The sequence below is a fragment of the Coregonus lavaretus genome, assembly GCF_964263955.1.
Source record: "Coregonus lavaretus genome assembly, chromosome: 12".
NCBI classification, from domain to species: Eukaryota; Metazoa; Chordata; class Actinopteri; order Salmoniformes; family Salmonidae; genus Coregonus; species Coregonus lavaretus.
This window is the reverse complement of record NC_139999.1, coordinates 49,917,459-49,935,113: the sequence shown is the minus strand read 5'-3', so window position 1 is coordinate 49,935,113 and position 17,655 is coordinate 49,917,459. Positions and strand designations below refer to the sequence as shown.

The 17,655-nt window shown below is 43.9% G+C and overlaps 1 protein-coding gene across 1 annotated transcript; it reads left to right on the top strand.

The window, feature by feature from the left end:
- Positions 1 to 4,241: 4,241 nt before the first annotated feature.
- Positions 4,242 to 15,807, top strand: LOC311139036 (keratin, type II cytoskeletal 8-like). The gene is made up of 9 exons (XM_084173879.1): positions 4,242 to 4,804; positions 6,404 to 6,612; positions 6,846 to 6,906; positions 7,035 to 7,130; positions 13,252 to 13,416; positions 13,733 to 13,858; positions 14,014 to 14,234; positions 14,545 to 14,591; positions 14,957 to 15,807. The coding sequence occupies exons 1-9, from the start codon at positions 4,322 to 4,324 to the stop codon at positions 15,427 to 15,429; spliced, it is 1,881 nt and encodes a 626-aa protein (XP_084030005.1). The 5' UTR covers positions 4,242 to 4,321; the 3' UTR covers positions 15,430 to 15,807.
- The last annotated feature ends 1,848 nt before the right edge of the window (positions 15,808 to 17,655 follow it).

Sequence of the window (17,655 nt, the reverse complement as noted above, 5' to 3'; positions counted from 1 at the left end):
GTAACACACCATTGAAAATGCATAGTCAGCACAATGGTCACTTAATTAATATGCTCCCTTTTAACTTGCACACGTATATGACAACGAATACACGAACCCTCTACTGAAAATGCAGTCAATCACCACAATAGCCTCTTAAAGGGATAGTTCACCCAAATACAAAATTGCATAATGGTTTCCTTAACCTATAAGCAGTCTATGGGCAAGGTATGACATCAATCCATGCTTTGGTTTTGTTTAACTTTTTAGCATTTGTGGACCAAAACCAATGCAAGTCAATATCCTATATTAGATTGCTTACAGCAGGGATCATCAACTAGATTAATCCGTGGGTCAATTTTCTGTTGAGCGGATGGTCGGGCGGCCTGAATATAATTACAAATAATTTGTAACTACACATTTACCGCAAGCCCAAACAGATATGTTTGACTAAAACATAATCATTTCAAAACTTGCTTACATTTGTATGCGATCACATGTCTCTCTATTATGTGTGGGAATACTTGGGAACAGATTTCTTAAATTAAAATCACTTAGAGCTGATTTCCTGGTGTTTTTAGTCTTTTATGTACAACAATGAAAATTATTATTATTATTATTATAGAAGCTCAGAAAACTTGGAGGGCCAAATGAAACCACCCGCGGGCCAAATTCGGCCGCCAGTTGGGGAACCCTGGCTTACGGGGTAAGGAAACTGATAACTATCCCTTTAACATGTTCCCTGTAGACTTACAGTTCATGAGTCTATAAAATTCCACTGAAAATACATAGTCAGCCTTCATCCTCCTTTAGGAACATAGGAATAAAGGTTATTTGGATGACACCTCTTTTCTATTAGGATCCTTGCACAGGAAAATTAAGACAGTATGCCTGCACACACATTCACACACCAGAACATCTGGTTACACTTCATTTTACAGTCCTATTTTGGCTGGTATTTATTTGTATTTGCAATTAAATTACATGGTAACAATAATGCATGGTAATTCAACAAACTCACTCTAGGAACCAACACATCATTATTTTGATTGTATAATAAATATGTTTTTTTCCATTTTAACTTGGCATTGGGAGGTAAATACCAGATAGATAGGGGACTGTAAAATAAAGCTTAGTTAGTTAGTAACTATCTACTTACTTACTTACCTTTATTGAATCCCCTTGAAAAAAAAATGTCTTGTTTTCCTATTAAACAAGCTTGGCTTTATTGCATTTATGATGTATCACAAGACAAAAAACAACACAGGGGTTTACATACACATTACAGTCCACCAATTTTACAGCGTATTGTGCTGAAAGCATCAGATTCTTCCGAAGGAGCACTAGGGGGAGCCAGCCCCAAGTCAAGGTGTGGCAGTCAAGGTGCAAACGGGCAGGCGTACTTTGACCATCCCATTGTTTTTATGGGATGCTAATATCGCTACCCTAGTGTTGACTACACTTCAGACACAGATGTAGGTGGCAGGAAGAGGCCTGTAGGGCAATTATGCAACCCCTACCGACACGTCCTTAGGGTTATTTGGAACAGCAGCCCCTCTGACTCTTTCTAAAGAGGGTCTGTATCTTCTCAGCGCTAATCGTTGTCTTCTGCCCCTCCAACGCTCACCCACTCATCGCATGTACGTGTTTACCTCAGCACATTCCAATCTTTATGTGTCGCATTTGAAGACCGACGCACACAAACCAAAACATCTCTCGACTCTGGAGGCTACGGGGCGAGAGGGTCAGATGTCAAAGGGCGTCTTAAATTACCCAAGGTCTCTGACGACAGATGAGGAATGCAGTGATTTCTCCCAGAAAGGAAAAGAGAGATTTTGTCCCACGTATGTCAGTTATTAAGGTCGATAGGATTAGAGAGCTGCAGCTGTTTTTGTTTGTTTAGTGATGAATGTGTTTAACAATAGGTCATTGGTAACGCTTGAGCCAGATAAGGCTCCCAATGGCCGATGCAAACATGAGCCATGTTACTTCCGTATGGCAAAATATACATACAGTAATCCATTGGTGCAAACTCTTCACAGCGCAACTTCGGGACTGTTTACAAATGGAGTTCAAGTTTCCAATACCTGGGATAAACTGAAAAATATTGATTTACTACTCGATCAGATCAGTCTAAATTATTAGAAAAATGAAATACTATATCATTTTCCCCCAACTGACTTCATTGAGGTGAGTTATTTAGTTCATTGAGTGACAGTCATTACTTATCTCTTCAACCCAGCAGTTAAACTCTGATAAGCCTTTCCCAGGGGAGTGCATGGGTTAACTTGGGTAAAACACCTACACACCCACATCCATACACATGCTTCATGTCTGGGTCAACAGTCAGCACAGACTTTTACTTTCTCCTCAGAACATTTGATATGCTCTCTTGTCATTACAGTCATCCTGTACAGTGCTCCACGTGTTTATAGGAGCATTTCATTGCTCAGGGCTAAATAAAAAAAAGGGGCCCCTTGCTTTGCATGTGAACACAATAGGCCAGGCTCTTTCAAGGACCCCATTCTCTAAAGCAGGGGTGTCAAACACGCATTCGGTCTTCAACGAGGTCCCGAGGGCCGCATTGAAAATTGGTTATATTTCCTTGCATTCAGAATTTGCAAAAAATAGTCCTCTATCCATCGTTTTGGGAATTTTCCATGCTCCCTGACTGTCTAGTGACTATTAGCGAGCTGGACAGCAAATCAACTATATGAATGTAGGTCTACTGACTGTGCACAGCCATTACTAGTGAGCTGGATAGTCAAGAAACTGTATGAATATAGGTCCATTATAATTTCTACACAGTTTCGATTTGGTTTTAGTCATTTTAAAGTATATTGGGTTCGTATCCCCCCCCCCCAGAAAAATATTTTACTCAAACCACCCGCGGCCCATATTGGACCCGGCTCGCGGGTGGTTTGTTTGACACCCCTGCTCTAACTGCTAACTATTAATCAACTAAATCACATTATTTCCATTGAAGTACAGTGAGTGTCTTATTCTAGTCAATCACGGTGTCAACACTAGAAGAAGTGAAGCCCGAAGGTAAAGATACAGTATACATCGTACTTTAAAGAAATGTACAGGTACAAGAACGACAACTTGTACAGGATGTGACTTCCGGGTATAGATGTCTGGCCAGTATCTATAAAACGAGTGCTGATCTAGGATCAGATTCCACCTGTCCATATAGTCTTTATTTATTATGATCTAAAAGGCATTCCTACTCTGGGACACTTTATGAATACGGGTCATACACTGCTTTTCATGGTGCAGGGGAAAAAGGGTGTGTCTGACCAAGGTGGGCTTGGGCATTCTTTATAGAGAGGAAACTAAAACAACCACTGTTTGCTCTTCGTTCAGAAGATAAGAGAGGAAGGTAATCAATAGCCTATGTGACACTCTCCACACAATAAAGTTGTCTGTGTAAAAATGTATTGCAACATATTATACAGTATGTGTGACTCACTTTAAGGGGTGTTAAGATATGGAATGTCACTAAAGTCTACGTTAAAACCCACTTTTCCCACAACTGTGAGTCATTCAGTCACTATCAACACAGACTCGCCATATCTGACAGTAAAAAGCTGCACAATCTGCTGTATGAGGTTTAATGTGTATAGAAGGACTGGCTTACAAGTGCAGTTGGTCTGTGTAAGATTTCATTGGTCATATTGAAATACGCCTCTTGATTTTGGGAGAATATGACTAATGGAATATCTTTGCACTATATACTGTATGTTAGCTCACTAATACAGTTCTGGGCATTAGAAAGTTACTTTTTCCACACGCAAAATGCCTGCTGCAGCAAGGTACATTCTTAATGGTGACAAACTGTTAATGATAATGCCAAGCACCAAGTTCATTAACAATCATCTAACAAGAGCCCATTCCCAGACCTGTACTTTGTTTTTGTACAATTAATTAGGAATTTTGAAGAGGTTTTTGATGATGCAAAGAATGCATTCTGCACTGGTCAACTGCATTGAGACTCTAACATAAATACATTATAATATGAATGGTCAGAATATCATTATAACAGCACATAATGCTGCAAACAAGGAAAAGCAGCTCCAATCCCTGTTATGTACGTTTTGTACTCTCAAATTCACTCTGTGTGCTGTAAATATGTAACATGACTCTATTCTTTTTCTCCAGCATTCTGCGCTCCCCTACTGCATGCTAGCCAATCACAACACCCCTCGGACCCTCCCCTTTCCAGATAAAAAGAGGGCCAGGGAACAGTGAGCTCCATCTGCACGAGTCTCTCTCTCTCTGCAGCGAATCTCCCAGTCTCCACAGACCACCTACTGTAGCACTTGCTAAAACCAAAGTCATCATGTCCACCAGAGCTGTGAAGAGTACCAGCTACTCTGTGAGGTCCTCCTCTGCAGGCATGGGGCCTCAAAACTTCAGCAGCAACTCCTTCTCCGACGGCTATGGCGGCGGCGCCAGACAACAGAGCTACAGCGTCCGCAGCTCTTATGGGGGCGTTGGCAGCAGTGCCGGGGGTGTGGCAGCAGGTGGCTATAGGGTAGTTGGGGGGTACGTGGCTGGTGGGTCCGGGCAAAGAGGGGGCGTGATGGAGTTTGGGTATGCGGGCATGGGTGTTGGTGGTGGTTTGGGAATGGGGGGTGGTATGGGGATGGGGGGTGGGAAGATGACATGTACGGGACCCCCTCAAATCACCGCTGTTCAGGTGAACAAGAGCCTGCTGGCACCCTTGAACCTGGAGATCGACCCCAACATCCAGGTGGTCCGCACCCACGAGAAGGAGCAGATCAAGACCCTCAACAACCGCTTCGCTTCCTTCATCGATAAGGTCAGTTACTCATGAGTTTTGATCACACCAGGGTCAAATGCATAGTGCATGCCAAATACTTTCATACACTTGAGCTGAGCTTGATTTAGCTTGTCTTTTACAATGGTGGAGTAGTCCTGAAGGTGCAAACCTCGCCCACTCTGCACAGCGGTCAAGCTAAATCTAACTCACATCAGGTATTTTACAGCATTGCACAGTAAAATACCTGACCCATGTCTGGTTTGTATTAACTTGGCCTTTGGGAAGGGGCAGATTCACTTGTGATTTCGGTCATCTGTTTTGGATTTTTTATGTTAGCTATAACAATTCCTTTTAACTTCATCGAATAAGCTCCCTGCTCCAGTCAATCCGTACTGAATATACATTGTGTGCAAAACATTGTGCACAAAACTGAAGGTATATTGTCAACAAAACTATGGAAATACATTAAGACTAATTGGGTACTATTTAGGCATGCAAGAATATAAAATACAAACTTGGTTTTCAACAGAAAACCCTCCCGCACTGACCACTCCCCTTTTACTGTAAAATAAAGAGTGGCATGATGGGCTCAATTGGTAGAGCATGGCGCTTGTAACGCCAGGGTAGTGGGTTCGATCCCCGGGACCACCCATACGTAAACATTTATGCACACATGACTGTAAGTCGCTTTGGATAAAAGCGTCTGCTAAATGGCTTATTATTATTATTATTATTATTATTATTATTATTATTATTATTATTATTATTAAATAGGGCCAGAGGCACAAGATGTGGTTGGTTGTATGAATACAGAGTTTGTTTTTTGGAAACCCCTTCTAGAAATTAACTACTGACTCTTAAGTCCACAAAATGATATATGGTGACACTTTGTTGTCTGCAGAATTTGTAGGCTACTAGGGATTTGTTGTTGGGCAGGAATCTATCTTGTCACAGGATCCTGTCTGCTCAATGTGCCATTGTGGCCTACACACTCAAACAGGATTTGGCAGGTTCACTGTCAGATATATCAGCCCATTCCTGCACAGGGCTTATCAACTGTCAACTACATTGATTACATGTTTCAAGCATCCCTTATTTGTAAAGAACCAAAGAATTCAAGGATCAATTAACAGGTTAAGCCATAAATCAGTTATGTTTACCGCCAGGTTAACCTATGTGCGGCATTCGACCCCTCCTCGACCCCTCCTCCACACCTTAGAGATACACACCTCCTCTGTTCTCTCCTCCATGCTTGTGTTTGAGTGGAACCCCACCCAGGGGCAGGGGGTCAAAAGAAAACACTTGAACAACATGAATCATGTGTGTAACTTTGATTGAGAAAGAGTGCCACATCATGCTGAAACACGGTACTCTGCTTCAATGACACACATTTGTTTGTTGGCCATTCATTAGTCTGTACATAAATTCACACTTTTGCTCCATCCATTCATGCATAATATATATACATGAATTCATTCATTAATTCATCCTACCATTCATTCATTTGTTTGTTCGTGCCTTCCATCCATCCATCCACCCTTCCTTCCTCTCTCACCTTGGCCATCCCTTCCTTCCTTCATCCAGTCATTCACAAGTTTCAGTCAATGACACTGACCATTTCCCTTTTTGTCCCTGCAGGTGCGTTTCCTGGAGCAGCAGAACAAGATGCTGGAGACCAAGTGGAGCCTCCTGCAGGACCAGACCACCACCCGCTCCGACATCGACGCCATGTTTGAGGCCTACATCTCCAACTTGCGCAGACAGCTCGACGGCCTGGGCAACGAGAAGATGAGGTTGGAGTCGGACCTGCACAACATGAAAGGGCTTGTGGAAGACTTCAAGACCAAGTGAGTGGGTTTGACATTAAAAGTTAAAGGGGTAGTTCACTCAAATTTGATTATTATTGAACTACTTTCTTAACTTAAAAGTGGTGTATGTTGAGTCTCAAATACAGTGTTATGATTTCAAGGAGCTATTGTTTTTGATTGAATAAATTCAAATCTTTAATCCTAAACGTTCTTTAATTTTAAGCTTGTCAGCAATGCTTCTTGTTTGATTGATGGGCTTGCTCTATTCTCAGGTATGAGGATGAGATCAACAAGCGTACCGAGTCTGAAAACAACTTTGTTCTCCTCAAGAAGGTCAGTAGACTAAATAATTCTACAAGCCCCCCTACATGGATAACTTACAGTGCATTGTTGCTTAACCACAAAAATTGGCTGAAGTAGAAAAGTACATGAACCAGGTATGTTCTACTATGCTTTCTCAGGATGCAGATGCTGCCTACATGATGGAGATGGAGCTGAAGGCCAAGCGGGACTGTCTTACTGATGAGCTTGAGTTCCTCAGGACTATCTATGACGCGGTAATGTACCACGTCTATATTGCAATGGGAGAGACTGACAGAAAACATTTGAATGCCTAGCTCAGGGGTCTCCAACAGGTCGATTGCAAGCTACCAGTAGCTCGAAGACCACCTATGAGTAGCTCGCCAAACAATTCTGAAAGTACATGCAATTTTCACGTGTTCCACCGCAAAATGTGATAAGCAAATCTCACAAGTATCAGACACTGCAAGCTCCCAGCTACTATTTAATCAGCGGAACTTGACATTAAGATAATGGCGTCGGAGGGGATGGCTGCCGTTTTACGGCTCCTAACCAACAGGGCTATTTTGTATGTTTTTTTGCATTGTTTGTAATTTGTTTTGTACATAATGTTGCTGCTACCGTCTCTTATGACCGAAAAGAGCTTCTGGACATCAGAACAGCGATTAATCACCTCGAACTGGATAAAGATTTTTCTTGAATGAGTCCGATACGAAGGATATACTGCTTCTCCGAGACCAGGCCCAAATCCCAGTCATTATCGAGAAGAAAAGACAGAAATACAGGGGGCGGAGATCAAATCAAATCAAAATTTATTTGCCACATGCGCAGAATACAACAGGTGTAGACATTACAGTAAACAGCAAATAATTAAAGAGCAACAGTAAAATAAAATAACAGTAGGGAGGTTATATACAGGGGATACCGAAACAGAGTCAATGTGCGGGGGCACCGGTTAGTCGAGGTAATTGAGGACATTTTTACATGTGGGTAGAGTTAAAGTGATTATGCATAAATAATAAACGGAGTAGCAGTAGCGTAAAAGAGGGGGTGGGGTGGACAATGCAAATAGTCCGGGTAGCCATGATTAGCTGTTCAGGAGTCTTATGGCTTGGGGGTAGAAGCTGTTAAGAAGCCTTTTGAACCTAGACTTGGTGCTCCGGTACCGCTTGCCGTGCGGTAGCAGAGAGAACAGTCTATGACTAGGGTGGTTGGAGTCTTTGATAATTTCCAGGACCTTCCTCTGACACCTCCTGGTATAGAGGTCCTGGATGGCAGGAAGCTTGGCCCCAGTGATGTACTGGGCTGTACGCACTACCCTCTGTAGTGCCTTGTGGTTGGAGGCCGAGCAGTTGCCATACCAGGCGGTGATGCAACCAGTCGGAATGCTCTCGATGGTGCAGCAGTATAACTTTATGAGGATCTGAGGACCCATGCCAAATCTTGAGGGAGAATAGGCTTTGTCGTGCCCTCTTCACGACTGTCTTGGTGTGTTTGATGTGTTCGGGGTGCCTTGTGAGAATTCGTCCGCGAGTGGGTAACCCGCCTCTACCATCCGTTCTATTGTCCAACGTGCAATCACTGGAAAATAAACAATGATATCCGTTCGAGACTATCCTGACGGACATAAAAAACTGTAATATCTTATGTTTCACTGAACAACGACACGGATAATATAGAGCTGGCTGGGTTTTCCGTGCATCGGCAGGACAGAACAGCTACGTCTGGTAAGACGAGGGGTGAGGATGTGTGTCTATTTGTCAATAACAGCTGGTGTGCGATAATATTAAAGAAGTCTCGAGGTATTGCTCACCTGAGGTAGAGTACCTCATGATAAGCTGTTGACCACACTATCTACCAAAAGAGTTTTCATCAATATTATTCTTAGCCGTCTATTTACCACCAAAAAGACCGTACCCAATGAGCTGTATAAGGACATAAGCAAACAAGAAAATGCTCATCCAGAAGCGGCACTCCTAGTGGCCAGGGACGTTAATGCAGGCAAACTTAAATACGTTTGACCTCATTTCTACCAGCATGTCACATAAATAATATAAATAATATGCCATTTAGCAGACACTTTTATCCAAAGCGACTTACAGTCATGTGTGCATACATTTTTACGTATGGGTGGTCCCGGGGATCAAACCCACTACCCTGGCGTTACAAGTGCCATGCTCTACCAATTGAGCTACAGAGGACCACGTGTGCAACCAGAGAAAAAAAAAAACTCCAGACCACCTTTACTCGACACACAGACGCATACAAAGCTCTCCCTCACCCTCCATTTGGCAAATCTGACCATAATTCTATCCTCCTGATTCCTGGTTAAAAGCAAAAACTAAAGCAGGAAGTACCATTGACTCGCTCAATTCGGAAGCGGTCAGATTCAGGACTGTTTTGCTAGCACAGACTGGAATATGTTCCGAGATTCATCCAATGGCATTGAGGAGTATACCACCTCAGTCAACGGCTTCATCAATAAGTTCATCGACGACGTCGTCCCCACAGTGACCGTGCATACATATCCCAACCAGAGCCATGGATTACAGGCAACATCCGCACTGAACTAAAGGCTAGAGCTGCCGCTTTCAAGGAGCGGGACACTAAACCGGACGCTTATAAAAATCCTGCTATGCCCTCAGACGAACCATCAAACAGGCAAAGCGTCAATACAGGACTAAGATTGAATCCTACTACACCGGCTCTGAAGATCGTCGGATGTGGCAGGGCTTGCAAACTATTACAGACTACAAAGGGAATCCCAGCCGCGAGCTGCCCAGTGACGTGAGCCTACCAGACGGGCTAAATGTCTTTTATGCTCGCTTTGAGGCTAGCAACACTGAAGCATGCATGAGAGCACCAGCTGTTCTGGATGACCGTGTGATCACGCTCTCCATAGTCAATGTGAGCAAGACCTTTAAACAGGTCAACATTCACAAGGCCGCGGGGCCAGACGGATTGCCAGGACGTGTACTCCGAGCATGCGTGGACCAACTGGCAAGTGTCTTCACTCACATTTCCAACCTCTCCCTGACCGAGTCTGTAATACCTACATGTTTCAAGCAGACCACCATAGTCCCTGTGCCAGAGAAAGCGAAGGTAACCTGCCTAAATGACTAACGCCCCGTAACACTCACGTCAGTAGCCATGAAATGCTTTGATTTGATGGTCATGACTCACATCAAAACCATCATCCCGGAAACCCTAGACCCACTCCAATTCGCATACCACCCCAACAGATCCACAGATGACGCAATCTCAATCGCACTCCACACTGCCCTTTCCCACCTGGACAAAAGGAACACCTATATGAGAATGCTGTTCATTGACTACAGCTCAGCGTTCAACACCAAAGTGCTCACAAAGCTCATCACTAATCTAAGGACCCTGGGACTAAACACCTCCCTCTGCAACTGGATCCTGGACTTCCTGACAGGCCGCCCCCAGGTGATAAGGGTAGGCAACAACACATCTGCCACACTGATCCTCAACACTGGGGCCCCTCAGGGGTGCGTGCTTAGTCCCCTCCTGTACTCCCTGTTCACCCTTGACTGCGTGGCCAAGCACGACTCCAACACCATCATTAAGTTTGCTGATGACACAACAGTGTTAGGCTTGATCACCAACAACGATGAGACAGCCTATAGAGAGAAGGTCAGAGACCTGGCAGTGTGGTGCCAGGAAAACAACCTATCCCTCAATGTGAGCAAGACAAATGAGCTGATCGTGGACTACAGGAAAAGGAGGGCCGAACAGGCCCCTATTAACGACGGGGCTGTAGTGGAGCAGGTCGAGAGTTTCAAGTTCCTTGGTGTCCATATCACCAACAAACTATCATGGTCCAAACACACCAAGACAGTCATGGAGACAACACCTTTCCCCCCCAGGAGACTGAAAATATTTGGCATGGGTCCCCAGATCCTCAAAAAGTTATACAGCTGCACCACTGAGAACATCCTGACCGGTTGCATCACCGACTGGTATGGCAACTGCTCGGCATCCGACCGTAAGGCACTACAGAGGTTAGTGCGTACAGCCCAGTACATCACTGAGGCCAAGCTTCCTGCCATCCAGGACCTACTGTATATACTAGGCGGTGTCAGAAGAAAATTGTCAAAGAATCCAGTCACCCAAGTCATAGACTGTTCTCTCTGCTACCGCATAGCAAGCGGTACCGGAGCGCCAAGTCTAGGTCCAAAAGGCTCCTTAACAGCTTCTACCCCCAAGCCATAAGACTGCTGAACAACTAATCAAATGGCCACCTGGACTATTTACATTGACCCCCCCTCGCTGTTTATTATCTATGCATAGTCCCTACCTACCTCGACTAACCTGTACCCCCGCACATTGACTCGATACCGGTACCCCCTGTATATAGCCTCGTTATTGTTATTTTATTGTGTTATTTTTCATTTTTTACTTTAAATATTTTCTTAACTCTATTTCTTGAACTGCATTGTTGGTTAAGGGCTTGTAAGTAAGCATTTCATGGTAAGGTTGTACCTGTTGTATTCCGTATGTGACAAATAAAATGTGATTTGAATTTGATTTGATTATCCCACCCCTGGTTAGCCAATATTAGCTTAAAAAGTCAAACCTAAAACAATTTCCAGCAATATTGCCCCTTTCTGTCCGTGTGGTGTGGGAATTTTTCTATCACTCTGTGTGTAGCCAATAGTGATGGGTCGTTTGCGAATTAATGGCTCTTTTTGAACTTCTCTTTTTGGTGAACGTCAGGAACCGAATCGCATATGTGAAAGAGCCATTCATTTGGCTCCCTGATTTGCGTACTTTTACTATTGCTTTTTGAGCAGTTATCTGGAGATAAATTATAAAACATTCTCTGAGGATGATAATTCCTCAGTGCAGGAACTATATAGTGAGGAGTCGTCCATTTTTTTTGTAGGCCATCTAATAATTTGGTCAGTTAAAAATGAATTTGAACTCACGTTTCACGTTCTGACATAATGGTAGGCAACGTTTCAGGCTTTTAATGAGAGATTTACTATTTTTTCATGCTTTAGGTCAATATCTAAGCATTACTGAACGAAGAGCCGTTTGGGAGCCAAATTAACTTATCTTTTAGGTGAATGGAGCCAAATGAGCCGGCTCACAGAAAAGACTCGGAATGCCCATCACTAGAGCCAGTTGATGTGATAACTGGCTTGTGGGTTGACAGAAATACTGTTAATGGCAAAGTAGACTTACCTGGCAGAAGTATATCATGAGTAAGTTTATCATTTGTATCTATTATGTGTTATTTGCAAACTTTGCCATGAAATGAGCAGCAGCAGTACAGAACCATCACTAGACAGGAACATTAGATGGCACACTATATGTGCAATTAAAGGGCAAGATGCCCAATTAAAGGGGAATTACAGACCAAAATAAAATGTTTTCTGATGTGAATTAAGCATTGACATTTACTCAGAACATCCAATTTCGCTGTTTCTCGATAAACAATTTTAATTTTGAGACTGAAACCCCCCAAAAAATCTAAAACCAGGAAAAATAAACCTGAGAAAACATAATTTGGGAAAATATAAAACAAAATATGGCAAAGAAATCACTGATTTTTTTTTGTGGCCCCCTAAGAGCTTTTTATTAATCATTATTTTACCAGGTACACTACCAGTCAAACGTTTGGACAAACCTACTCATTCAAGGGTTCTTCTTTATATTTACTATTTTTTACATTGTAGAATAATAGTGAAGACATCAAAAGTACTTAATAACACATATGGAATCATATAGTAACCAAAAAAGTGTTAAACAAATCAAAATACATTTTATATTTGAGATTATTCAAATAGCCACCCTTTGCCTTGATGACAGCTTTGCACACTCTTGGCATTCCCTCAACCAGCGTCATGAGGTAGTCACCTGGAATGCATTTAAATTAACATTGTGGAATTTCTTTGTTGTGATAAGGTAGGGGGTATACAGAAGATAGCCCTATTTGGTAAAAGACCAAGTCCATATTATGGCAAGAACAGGTCAAATAAGTAAAGAGAAACGACAGTCCATCATTAATAGAAGACATGAAGGTCAGTCAATACGGAAAATTTCAAGAACTTTGAAAGTTCATTGGATTTTGAATAAATTGTGTGTAGAGTATTTTCTATTTATTTAACTAGGCAAGTCAGTTTAGAACAAATTCTTATTTACAATGACAGACTACCCTGGCGCTGCTGGGCCAATTGTGCACTGCCCTATGGGACTCCCAATCACAGCCTGATTGTGATATTGCCTGGAATCGAACCAGGGTCTTTAGTGACGCATCTAGCACTGAGATGCTTCAGACCGCTGCGCCACTCGGGAGCCCATGCTTTATGAAATCTAAAGGCTTCTCTCCATCCTCTCTTGGTTCTTCAGGAGCTGCGTGAGCTGCAGGGCCAGATCAAGGACACCTCTGTCGTGGTGGAGATGGACAACAGCCGTAACCTGGACATGGACTCCATCGTGGCCGAAGTGCGCGCTCAGTACGAGGACATCGCCAACCGCAGCAGAGCTGAGGCCGAGACCTGGTACACGCAGAAAGTAAGCCCCTTCTCCAGTGAGGCACCCGAAACCGCCTATGTGACCTTTCCGAGATTCAAAACTGGCTATGCTCCAATGTCCATACTAGCATATCACTGAGAATGGATGCCCAATGCCTAAATGGTGTGCTAGTGTGGAGACCAGTGGAGGCTGCTGAGGGGAGGATGGCTTATAATAATGTCTGGAATGGAATCAATGGAATGTCTCAGGTATCCACTCTGCTAGCCAGAAGCTAGCATTGATGGATGACTTCACTGTTATGTTATGTCTCTATGTTTTGGCTGCTGACAGTAACGTGATTTTGTCTCTGTAACAGTATGAACAGATGCAGGTGTCAGCCAGCAACTATGAGGACGACCTGAAAAACACCAAGGCAGAGATCGCAGATATCAACCGCAAAATCATGAGATATCAGTCTGAAATTGATATGATAAAGGGTCAGGTGAGTGCCACATTATGTTCCTCAATAAATATGTATCCCAGTGTATTTTTATGTAACACCCCTGGTGTGGATAGACTTTCTCTCCTACTCAGTGGTAGGGTAACCAACATCTACCAATACGAACATGACTAAAAACATTGTTTGCCTGAAAACAGCGCGGCCACCTGGAGAACCAGATCGCTGAGGCAGAGGAGCGTGGTGAGCTGGCGGTGAAGGATGCTAGGCTTCGCATTAACGACCTCAAGGTGGCCCTGCAGAGAGCCAAACAGGATATGACCATGCAAGTACGCCAGTACCAGGAGCTGATGAATGTCAAGCTGGCCCTGGACATTGAGATCGCCACCTACAGGAAGCTGCTGGAGGGAGAGGAGAGCAGGTACGAGACTTGGGGCCATGTTCTTTTAGATTAGTCACAGGAAGGAGGAAATCATTCAGGCATGAGAGCATTAAAACATTGTGTTGAATGACCAGACTCTAAGATTAGGAGAATTTGATAATGACCAATTAGTTCATTTGCTCACTGAACATTCCCTTCTCTCTCTCTCTCTCTCTCTCTCTCTCCTCTCCTCTCCTCTCCTCTCCTCTCCTCTCCTCTCCTCTCCTCTCCTCTCCTCTCCTCTCCTCTCCTCTCCTCTCCTCTCCTCTCCTCTCCTCTCCTCTCCCCTCCTCTCCTCTCCCCTCCCCAGGCTGGTGAATGGAATCAAGTCGGTCAACATCTCCAAACAGTCTTCTTGTAAGTGAATGCCCTCACACCCCACAGCTATGCTGTTTCACTTATTGTTTATTACTTATTAATGTACATCACAGGAGGTTCGTGGCACCTTAATTGGGGAGGGCAGACTTGTGGTAATGGTTCGTGATATGGGTGTCCATAAGAGTCCATAAGAGGAATGAGTGGAATGGTATCAAATACATTAAACACATGGTTTCTATGTGTTTGATGCCATTCCATTTACTCAATTTCAGCCATTGTTATGAGCTGTCCTCCACTCAGCAGCCTCCACTGATGTACATTGTACCTGTCAAATAAATGGGAGAAATAAATAACACAAATCCATGTTAACTCCAATAACCCGACGTGTTCATTTCCACTTCCAGCAATGAACTACAACTCTTACCCCCTGGAGAGCAGTCGCACCACCAGTTATGTCAGCGGCTCAATGGGGGGATACAAGGGCAGCAGCACCAGCTACGGCATCAGCACTTACGCCAGTTGCCATGAGAGCAGCCATGTAGGCAGCAGCTTCGACCTGCCTGGCAGCATCACCCTGGGAGGCACCAACGGTATCCAGGTCTCTACCAGCAGAGACGTGGATGCCAGCATCAGCCTGGGAGGTGCCAAAGGCACCAGCAGAGACGTGGATGCCAGTATCAGCCTGGAAGGCAGCAACAGCATGGCTACCAGCAGAGACATGGATGCCAGCGTCAGTGTCGATAGCAGTTCCACTGTCCCAAACACCAAATCCCAGACCACCTTCGTCAAGACTGTTGAAGCCGAGGTGACCTTGAATGTGGCTTCTGATGCGGCGTCCGACCATGCCGAGGAACAGCCGGCTGAGAGCGACGAATGAGGAGACTTCATCATCACGGGCGACGGTGCAGTTAGTTTACTGTAGATCTATCTGTCGCAGATTTGTGCTTCTCCAACCTACCTTTCACCCTTCCACTAGTTTCACTTTTCTAGCCAAGTTATTACTGTATTTACCTGCAGAACAGAACAGTGACATGTCAAACAGGCTACATATATCCACCTAGAATCACAGGAAGTCGAACTGTATCCTCAGTCTAACTGTAACTTTTCCTACCCACAAAGGGTTTGTTTTAAATTGTAAAAGCCCCATGAAAGTCAACCCCTAGTGTCCATTCAAGTCACCAGCAGGTGTCATTGTGGTACATGTTTTTCTCTCTGCTTGCTCTGAGACCCATTAAAGTACTTGGAGAACAAACAACCTCTATGTGCTGTGACATTTATTCTATGAGTGTCCATAAGAGTCATTTTATAGGGGGATGCTGTTATCCTTATGCCCACCAAAAGGGACAATTTCATGAAAAGTGTCCATGTCATTCACCATTCACCAACAGCATTTTCATAATATGGAATGAAGATTCTATAGTTGTCAATGGAGATGAGGAAAATATCAAAACACACAACAACAAAAAATGAAACACTTTTGTATAAGAGATCAGAATGACAGACAGAGGTTTATAATAACAAGGAGCATAGCAGAGTGCAGCTACAAAAACACAAAAGGTCTTCAGATCAACAGACCATCAGTATTGATAGACAGGTACTGGCCTGAAGCATGTCACTCTCCAACCTCTACTTAGTACAAACAACCAAACACATTCCAACCACACTGTCCATGGACACACGTGAAAACACAAATGCATGCATGCAGACAGACACACACACACAGGCGCATGCGCGCGCACACACACACACACAAACGCAACATGTAAAATGTTGGTCCCATGTTTCATGAGCTGAAATAAAAGATCCCAGAAATTCTTCATATGCACAAAAAGCTTATTTCTCTCAAATGTTGCGCACACATTTGTTTACATACCTGTTAGTGAGCATTTCTCATTTGCCAAGATAATCCATCCACCTGACAGGTGTGACATATCAATAAGCTGATTAAACAGCATGATCATTACACAGGTGCACCTTGTGCTGGGGACAATAAAAGGCCACTCTAAAATGTGCAGTTTTGTCACACAACACAATGCCACAGATGTCTCACGTTTTGAGGGAAAGTGCAATTGGCATGCTGACTGCAGGATTATCCACCAGAGCTGTTGCCAGAGAATGTAATGTTCATTTATCTACCATAAGCCGCCTCCAACATCGTTTTAGAGAATTTGGCAGTACGCCCAACCGGCCTCACAACTGCAGACCATGTGTAACCACGCAAGCCCAGGACATTCACATCTGGCTTCTTCACCGGCGAGATCGTCTGAGACCAGCCACCGGGACAGCTGATGAAACTGTGGGTTTGCACAGCCGAATAATTTTTGCACAAACCGTCAGAAACCATCTCAGAGAAGCTCATCTGCGTGCTTGTTGTCCTCACCAGGGACTTGACCTGACTGCAGAGGGCAAATGCTCACCTTAGATAGCGACTGGTTCGCTGGAGAAGTGTGCTCTTCACGGATGAATCCCGGTTTCAACTGTACCAGGCTGATGGCGTTGTGTGGGTGAGCGGTTTGCTAATCTCAACCATGTGAACAGAGTGCCCCATGATGGCGGTGGGGTTATGGTATGGGCATAAGCTACGGACAATGAACACAATTATATTTTATCGATGGAAATTTGAATGCACAGAGATACCGTGATGAGATCCTGAGGCCCATTGTCGTGCCATTCATCCGCCACCATTACCTCATGTTTCAGCATGATAGTGCACGGCCCCATGTCGCAAAGATCTGTACACAATTCCTGGAGGCTGAAAATGTCCCAGTTCTTCCATGGCCTGCATACTCACCAGACATGTCACCCATTGAGTATGTTTGGGATCCTCTGGATCGGCGTGTAAGACAGCGTGATCCAGTTCCCGCCAATATCCAGCAACTTCGCACAGCCATTGAAGAGGAGTGGAACAAAATTCCACAGGCCACAATCAACAGCCTGATCAACTCTATGCGAAAAAGATGTGTCGTGCAGAATGAGGCAAATTATGGTCACACCAGATACTGACTGGTTTTCTGATCCACACCCCTACCTTTTTTTAAGGTATCTGTGACCAACATACAGTATGCATACCTGAATTCCCTCATGTGAAATTCATAGATTCATT